Source organism: Haliaeetus leucocephalus, unplaced genomic scaffold (genome assembly GCF_000737465.1).
Source record: "Haliaeetus leucocephalus isolate CR32 unplaced genomic scaffold, Haliaeetus_leucocephalus-4.0 Scaffold795, whole genome shotgun sequence".
Taxonomy (NCBI): Eukaryota; Metazoa; Chordata; class Aves; order Accipitriformes; family Accipitridae; genus Haliaeetus; species Haliaeetus leucocephalus.
In genome coordinates, this window is record NW_010973231.1 from 425,011 (window position 1) to 433,974 (window position 8,964).

General features: G+C 41.2%; 1 protein-coding gene across 1 annotated transcript in view; it reads right to left on the reverse strand.

Annotated features, from left to right (window-relative positions):
- The window catches only part of REPS2 (RALBP1 associated Eps domain containing 2), a 66,312-nt gene that overhangs the window by 18,332 nt on the left and 39,016 nt on the right, over window positions 1-8,964 (reverse strand). Inside the window, exon 15 of the mRNA XM_010581595.1 lies at window positions 453-517. Within this exon, the coding sequence (XP_010579897.1) occupies window positions 453-517 (65 nt within the window). The remainder of the gene's footprint in view (window positions 1-452; window positions 518-8,964) is intronic.

Sequence of the window (8,964 nt, forward strand, 5' to 3'; positions counted from 1 at the left end):
AACATAACTGACATGGCATTTGCTTCCTTTCAGCACTGTTTTTTAAACCTATGGGTGAAATACACTCTTACATGCTGTGGCTCCCTTAGCAGATGCCCTCTGAGCATTTGAAGCTTGAGAAGCAAATAGCAGGTATCAAGCCCATGCCTTTCAGGCATGAAACTCTTCTTAGTAGACTCACCTTACCAGCCTTTAATTTACAGTTTTGTCTAGTGGCTGCATGTCAGCTCCACTACAAAGAGATTTAATTAGTCTGTAATTTGACACTGCAACACATGGACTAGACAGACCAATGAAGAAGGACATGTATGGAACTGCAGAGCAAACTGCAGCTTTGCATTAACTTGGAAGCAAGAACAACTGCCATGTCCAAGCCAACTTGTGCTAACCACTGCAGCAGTAACATAAATAAGCAAATAATACACAGCAAAGGGCTAGACCTTTGTCCATACCTGAGATACAGAAGGTCGAGGGGGCAGTGCAGGCGGTGGTGGGGGCAGCCAGCCAGACCTCACAGCTGAACAGTGAGAAAAGAAGATAAAAAAAACAAACCAAACAAAACCACATTAATGTAATTCCAAATAAAACCAGAATTAATTTCCATGCTTATTTCTAGTGAAGAAGCAGTATTCAACATTTTAATGACAGAAACCAAACTTGATCTTTAATAAGCAAAACCTTGTTTGAAATAACTTCATGAGTAGTGATTGAGTTGTGATTTAATTGCTGTAAAAACCCACAACGTTATGATAAAAAACAGAGATGGAAGCCAGTCAGCCACAAAAGCTGTAGCTAAAGCAATCCAATTCTAGTTAAAGAATGCCAGAAACAGGGTCTACTTGTCCTTGGGATTTTGCTCTTTGTCATTAACATTATTGCCTTTTAAAAAAAGTGATGCTTTAGCATCCAATGTAGACATTAGCATTCACTCCAGATAAAACACACTATTGTGAGGGAGTGCAGCCTTAAAAAAGAAAACATCTGCCATGGAATTAATAGGACAAAAGCCTAAATGGACCAAAAATAAATCCATTTCTTTGGCTTTATGTTTTGTATTTGCATGTTATTACTCATTGGAGGTATTTTGGAGGGAAGAGGAGAAGCAAGAGGAGGAAGACAAATCTTAATGGTTAGTTCAGGTCCCTTTAACATAATGCAATGTCAGCTTTTAGTTTGAGCCAGCACAAAGGGAGAGTAACAATCCGGTAGGTCCAGCTACTGTATTTCTCAGTTTCCTTAAAATACCTAAAACCCATCATGAGACAAAACTACAGGACAAATTATGGCTTCCAAAGGCTGCTGCAGAAAGGAGGACTAGACTAGCACAGACACCAACCAGGACTGGTGAGAGTCCTTGGGTGGGATACCCTCCCCAAGATCCTGTTGCACTGAGTGCTCAGCACTTGCACTGACAAAGATACCAGACAGTCCATCCTGCACTGGTGGTTATTTGTATAGCAAAAAAACCCCAACAATATTAAACTTAGAAATGTCTTTTACCACAATAATGCTAAGCAAGCAACTACATTTATACACTTTTTATTTCCATGCATACTTTAAAAAGCCACAAAGACCATTACGAGCCTTGTTATAGCTTAGCCATTTACATATTTTATACACCAAGTCTAAAAATGTCTACATGGTTGAAAATATGAAGACAAAGGATATTAACCATTAAAGACAACAGTGACATGAGAGTAAGAATGTGTGGGTGAAAACATTGAGAACAATCATGTTGACTACATACAGCTCCAAAGAGGCTTATGATACATCGGGGTTTTTTACATCTTCTGTATCATCATCATCATCTCTTGAATCAAAATGAAGCCTAATATCACTGCACACAATGCCAGAGAGAGAGGTAGAACAATTAAAACCCAACTTAGGTTAAGCAAGGGAGCCACTAACACAGCTACAGGTGTAAGAGAGATTTGAAAAAACATGGTCATAAGGATCCTTTCTCTTGCATTTCATTAGTTCTGTTTATAAGACTGCTACAATACCAGCATGATGTTGTCACTATGTTCTCCATCTCTTCTGCGCAACTAAGCTTTAGAAAGGAACAGTGGAGTAAGAAACCTTCCTTTCCTTTAGTCTGAACTTCAGGTTGTTACTTCATTTATCTGAGCACTGGCGGTAGCTTTGGCAATTATGGCTAGCAACAATATTTGAAACACCATCTAACTCAAACACCAGGACTCTGTGGGTCCACCAGCTGCACGCTGTAATAGCAGACAAGTATGTATGCTCAACATGATATGTATATCTTCAGGAAACCTGGTGGGAGCTGTGCTGCAACACTCCATGGAAAACACCTGTGTGCACCTTACCCTCCCACCACCACCACCGGTTGTCACTGCAAGGGTATCATCTCTGCTCTCCAAACAGCTCTAATGTCACGGGGGAGCGTGAATCACACACACTTCCTAACGAGCCCCCAGCAGCCCAAACACAAAGCTATGGAGTGCACTGATGCCACGAGCACGGGAGTCCCTGGGAAGGGGCACATGGGGTCAGGGTCCGCGGTGCTGCGGGCAGGCACCAGCCCCAGCAGCTCCCTTGGCCCTTCCGAATATACGTAGCCCCCTCCAGGGCCCATTGTTTTTGTATTTGCTGGTTTATGCTCCGGCAGGCCCTCAAAGCTTTGCTACGAGAGCTGCATCCATTGAGAACTCGCCTCAACTTCAGCTCTACATACAGCACTTCCTGTCCTCACTCCCCGATTCTTCAAACCCAGCCATATACCTAGGAAAGCAGCAGTGTAGTCTTTACGCAGAAAGGCACTGGGCTTGCTGGAAAAGCATCTCCTGAAGATGTTGCACGCACTGTGAAACTCCACAAGTCTCCTGGGGTTTGGCTTACAAAATTCCAAAGGGAAAAATAATTTTTCTGTAAGATGGTCAAATTAAAAAAAAAAAACAAACAAAACACCAAAAAATCCCACCCCCAAAAAACTGCTTCTTCAGCTTTCAAAATATAACATATATAAATTTAGCATTAAAGAAGTTAGATGCTTACACCATGTGCATTTGACCCAGTTTCCTCTTTTTAATCCTGCAAATTCTAACTTAAGCTACTCATGAAATATTCATAAAATTCCTGCTGTTGCAGAACATCTTTGGCCTGTTGTTAGAAGGAAATCATGCTTATGTGAGCACAATTGCTAGACAAAAGTTAGTTGACTTTTGAGGACTCATAACAACTTACAAAAAACCCTCACTCTTTTTTCCCTCACAGGACAATGAACAAAGATTTAATGTCAGATGCTGCATGCTTCAGCCTTCTCTAGTGTCACTACCCTACCAGAGGACAGTACTAACTGATACTTACAGGTTTTTATGTGTATCAGCACGTGACTTGTACTATTAGGCTATTCCAGAATACCTTTCTTCCTGGGAGATTGCCCTGCACAGATCGGTTCTTGCTACTAGAGGTGGCATCACTACGTTAGGTCTGGAAGTGAACACAAATACAAGGGGAGGTCTGTTTCCAAAATTAAAGCAAGTAACCTGGGACTGAGCAGCCAACAGACAAATGTTGTAGTTCTGGGTGCACACCTCAGAGTGGATAAGCTGAATGCCACTGCTCTTTGAAAACACATCTTCACATCCTGTGCAAAAGCAGATTGAGCTGGAGGGAACGGGATGGGCGTCCCACAGCTCACCTTGTTGCTGAGCCGCTTGCTGGTGTGCAAACCAGGGTAAGCTGTGTAAAGCAAATCTCATAGATAGCACTGTGGAAAGGCCATAGAGGTACCAGTAAAATAGATTTAAGTATATCCAGTATCCATATCCCAGGTATTCCTGTAAATGATATCATTTTCATGCACTAGTTGTCACGTCCCAACATTGGAGTGACTCAGGTTCGTGCATTTCCTTTGTCAGAATTAAGGTGAAACGACAGCAGGGGAGTTCAAACAACAATCAACATTTATTCAACCTAGCTAACCTTGCCCAAGTACAAGTGAACTTATCCATATGAATCTTCTGTCAGACTATAATTTGTCAGACTGTCACACTAGTTACTCCAACAAAGAGAGCGATTGGGCTTTCAGTTTTCAAAATCATAGCTCTTTACTTCGCATGTTTACACTTTAAGGTGGATTATCTGCATGGAAAGCTTCCAGGATCATTTTTCTGCCCTATTTTGGCAAACACAAAGGTTGGATAGCACTAACAGGACACCACACTAGATTAAAAAAACAGGTTTTCCAATCTGAAGCTAGATTAATATTTTAAAACAAACACCAGGCTGTAACTGTACACTCTGAGAACAGGCCATGCCATCCTATCTGGCCATGCCGCTCTGTCTCCAGCCTCCCTAGCAGACAACACAAACCCTCAGCACTTTCATTACCCACAGTAGTGAAAAATATCAATCATGGTGACCAACCAAATAGCTCCTTTACTTGACTTATTTGATCTGGGAAGAAGAGACCAAGGAAAAACAAAATTATCATAGTCCAGTCAAACCTATGAGAAGTAGGTCTTTAGCTCACCAGACGCAGCAGCAGGGGAGGGTTCCAAAATTAGCGTGGAAAAAATTTGGGCCCTTGGGATCCTTTAGAGCAACCTGTAAGAGCAACATGCTGCACCTCTCTCACCCAATGATAGTCACTTGTCCTCTTGTTTCTTAGTATTGAAGAAAACTGCCATAAAACACTGAGCTTCTGGATGCATGCTATTTCTTAAAATTAATACTGGAACAGCAGCATATAAAACTACTCTTCCTGAAACATTTCCATGTCAGGTATTTATTTCACTTATTGCAGCTGTCTTCCTTCTTGGTTTTATGTCTATCACCTTACCCTGGGTATCACCCCAGTTAATGATTTGGGTGAAAAAAAATGTACTCCTTTTCCTCATCTGAATTAAATCCGTACATAAGCAATGTCCTGAAAGAACAGTGGTTTTCATGGGTCAAGGGCCATTTTGCACCTTTCTAGCCAAAGTGAAACTAGATATACTGCCTACCAAAGGAGGCTGATGTCACCTCACGCCAAAACCCTACACACCTTTCACCCCAGGTACAACAGGGCACCCAGAGTTTGGTGGCTCCTCTTATTTCGGTCACCATTCCCAAAGGGAGAAAGAGGCCTGTGTTTCTAAACTCACACAAAGGGTGCACCCCTAAGCAAACCCAGCCTAAATCCAGGCTGACCTGGATCCAGATGGCCTAAATCCAGGTTCTTGCTTCTGTTCTGCCCCGCTCCCCCCACTATGCCTTCCACAATTGGGTAGGGAGCATCCAGGGACTTAAACTGGGAGAAAACTCTGATAGGGTTCCTCGGTAGAGTCTGGCTGATGTGTTTGGCATTTTTCAAGTGGATGCTACAGCACTGTTGGATCAAGGCAGAGCTGGTTGCATGGCAGTTTTACATCAGTTTATGCTGCTTCAGAGTGCTTAGCTCCCAGATTAAGTTTAACAAAAGACCAACCAATTCATTTTAACAAGAAGCAAAGAACCAGCAATACTGAAAACAGTTAAAAAAAGATAAACCAACAGAATGAATTATTCTTCAGTTCCCCAAACTACCTAAGGAACCAAAGCCTTAGGTAGTTTGGGAAGGAAGCCTTAGCCTTCGATTCCTTAGGTAGTTTGGGAAGCTGGCATTTTCACCCTTTCACTCTGGTGCTATTTTGGAGAGTTTTTTGAGATACTTTTCCTGCTTCTGTTGCCAAAGGCAAACCACAGAAAAGTTCTGTGTCTAAGCTGGTTTCTGTTTACCTCTGTCTTACAAAACTTCCCCTCTTGTTCACTGAAATTTGTACTTGGATATCCCATATTACTGATAACGTTCTCTGCACTCCTTCATTTATTTACTTTCCTGACAAAGGCGTTAGTAAGGTGATTGTGAAATAACTGTTTCTCAAGAGATCTGATTTATTAATTCTCAATACTATGTCTGCAAAAAGTTCCAACGAGAAAAAAAAAATTTAATGCTGTAGCCAGGAATGTAAATTTAATGAAGGATTCTAGTAAGGTGGTTGTGAAATATCTATTTATCCAGGGATCTGTTTCAATAATTCTTACTAATGTCTCCTCAGAAGGTAATAGCAATGCAAAAAAAGATGTTAGACTCCTGATACTAATTTTCTTATCGGGTTTGTAGAAAGATTGTAGAAAGCATCGCCAGCACCAGAATAACTTCTCTTCTCACAATTAGTTTTGGGAACCTACTCAGCAGGAAAGCTTCATGCATCACAGTGAGTGATACACACACCTGATGTCACAGACACACTCTTGTCACAGGTGTGCTTCATGTGCTAATCATACAGAACATCACTTGTACCTCAAATGCATGGAAAATTATGCAAGTGCTTTCCAAGTAATTAGGAAGATATATAGCCAGACCTTAAGCAATTAATGCTTCTGCACTATGAACTTGCAGGTGTGAACTTCATTTAGGACACTGGTGTGCTTACAGATTTGATGGGTCACTTTCAAATAAACAAGCAAGACACCATAAGAGGCGGTTTTTATGATGTCTTTTTTAAATGCCCTATCCATGAAATTCAGCATGTTTTAAGTAAAATCTGTAGAACAGATTTTTTTTGTTTTAAACCACTTATTTTCTGTTTTGTGTCATATATCCACAACATCTGTATTTTTAACTTCCCGTCCCTCATCTTCCCTAAACATTTCATCTTCTAGTTACTGTCTTCTCTACCCCTTCCCTTTCTGTGTGTTTCTATGTGGGGCCTGTTTCTCCCTCCTCCCTCCCCGCTTTGAGGAAACCGTTCATGATTTTGTTCCCTCTCTTGTCACATTTAGCTTCATTCTCCACCCATGGGGAGGCACAGTCCCTCCACCTACCTCCCACAGATCCAGGTTGCCAGAGCTTCTCGCATCTGGAGATCCCAGTGGGAGTGCTGGAGGCTCCGGCACTTGCCGCCTGTGACCATTTCCAACACGGATCAACTCGGAGCAGGGGCATGGGAGCCAGGAAGAGCAGTGGGCTACCACCCACTACCCCTCCAGTCCCACCTGCGCTGCAGACACTTCTCGAGGACATCTGCATCTCCAGGGTCTCCCCCACAAGGGGGGCAACTTGCCCCCCTGTTCCACGAGAAATAGGAGATTCTCTCTTGTTTAACCTGTAAAGCTGTTCCACTATGGGTAAACATTTTTTTCATGGAACAGAGTAACCCACATGGGATCAAGAAAATAGGTCAGCGGGGCTGGTAGGGCCAGCCGAGAACATTTCAACCCTAACAATATTAAGTAGGAAAGAGGTTTTGGATTAGAAATTTCATTTTTAACAACCTGCAAAAGAATGAAAACAGACTGTAAACCATTCCTCAATCCCAGAAAGACAAGAGCCAAGATTAGAAAAATGGGAAAAAGCAATTTAAAAGAAGTTCCATTTACACAAATTGTCATGAAACAGTTACACTTGCAAGGCTGGTAAGATTTACCCCAGTTTGCACACAAGTACTCTCTGGACTTGGACCCTAGAGAGATATAAAAATTTAAAAATCTAAAAACACAGAAATAAGTTCCCCCATCAGATTCCTATCATGTAATAACCATTCATCCATTTATGCCCTCACTATTTTCTCCAGCCTATTCAACCTTAATTATGCCCTTGTCCAGTTGGGCAAAGAAATAAGTTACATCATTGTAAACACATAAATCCTTCATAAAAAATTCTAAAAGGCTGAGAGGCATAAAACTCTTCCATTCAAATCAGAGCGAAGACATTCATATTTTATTCAGAATAAGCTCAGTTCAGCGATCACATATATTCTGAAGGGGAACAGAACTAGAAGAAAACACCAGCTCCAGTAACAGACCAGGAGCTGAGTCCCAAAAGAAGAAAAAAAAAGTAATCTATTCTCTGCTTCAAAAAAAAGTTTTTGCAACATTTATGTCAAGAAAGCATTTCACAGTATTTTCATTGCAGTGATACAGTGCAGAAGAGTATGAACAGCAGCTCTCAATTTTGTGTTCTCTATGGTTTATGTGTAAAAGACGTTTTTAATTTAAATTGCAATTGTTGTTACAACCCTTACAACCAAAGATATTAACTTAACTCTGCACTCTTAAGTCGATGAAGCTGGCAACATTAGAGCTCTTGTATACTGTGCAAACAATATTCAGCAAAATGGCGTATTTCGCTGATGGTATTTGCTATTATCACTATTCTAAAATAAAGGTCCTTCAGAATTGTCATCTTCCTAATTTAGTGTTTTGATCTGTTTAATAAACACAACACAATAATATGCAAGACAGCATAGTACTACACCATGAGTAAAATCCAGCCCTACTACCCAAGAAAGTAGCTAGTATTTACTAAATCAAGACCGATACAAAAGCAATGAGAGGAGCGGGTCCTGAAAATTAATTACCTAATTAAATTCATTATGATCTAAATTCAGCATTAAAACAGACATTACTCTTCTAGGTTCCCCTTGTCACTTCAGCTTTGAAAAAAAGTTGAGAAATCTGTATTTATGGTAACACAAACAACATAACCCCCTTCATAACTCCTTAAAAGCTTGCCTTTAGTAACTAAGACTTGCAGACAGCTAACCTCAATAGATACAGATATTTCCTAGCAAATACAATTAGAATCACAGAATCATAGAATCGTTTAGGTTAGAAAAGACCTTTAAGATCATTGAGTCCAACCGTTAACCTAGCACTGCCAAGTCCACCACTAAACCATGTCCCTAAACACCACATCTACACGTCTTTTAAATACCTCCAGGGATGGTGACTCAACCACTTCCCTGGACAGCCTGTTCCAGTACATGACAACCCTTTTAGTAAAGAAATTTTTCCTAATATCCAACCAAACCCCCCCCTGCCACAACTTGAGGCCATTTCCTCTCATCCTATCTCCAGTGTCCTGGGTTCAGCTGGGATAGAGTTAATTATTTTTTTTTACAGGAACCTGGGAGGTGGGGGGCATAGCCGGGGCAGCTGACCTGAACTGGCCAAGGAGCTATTCCATAGCAT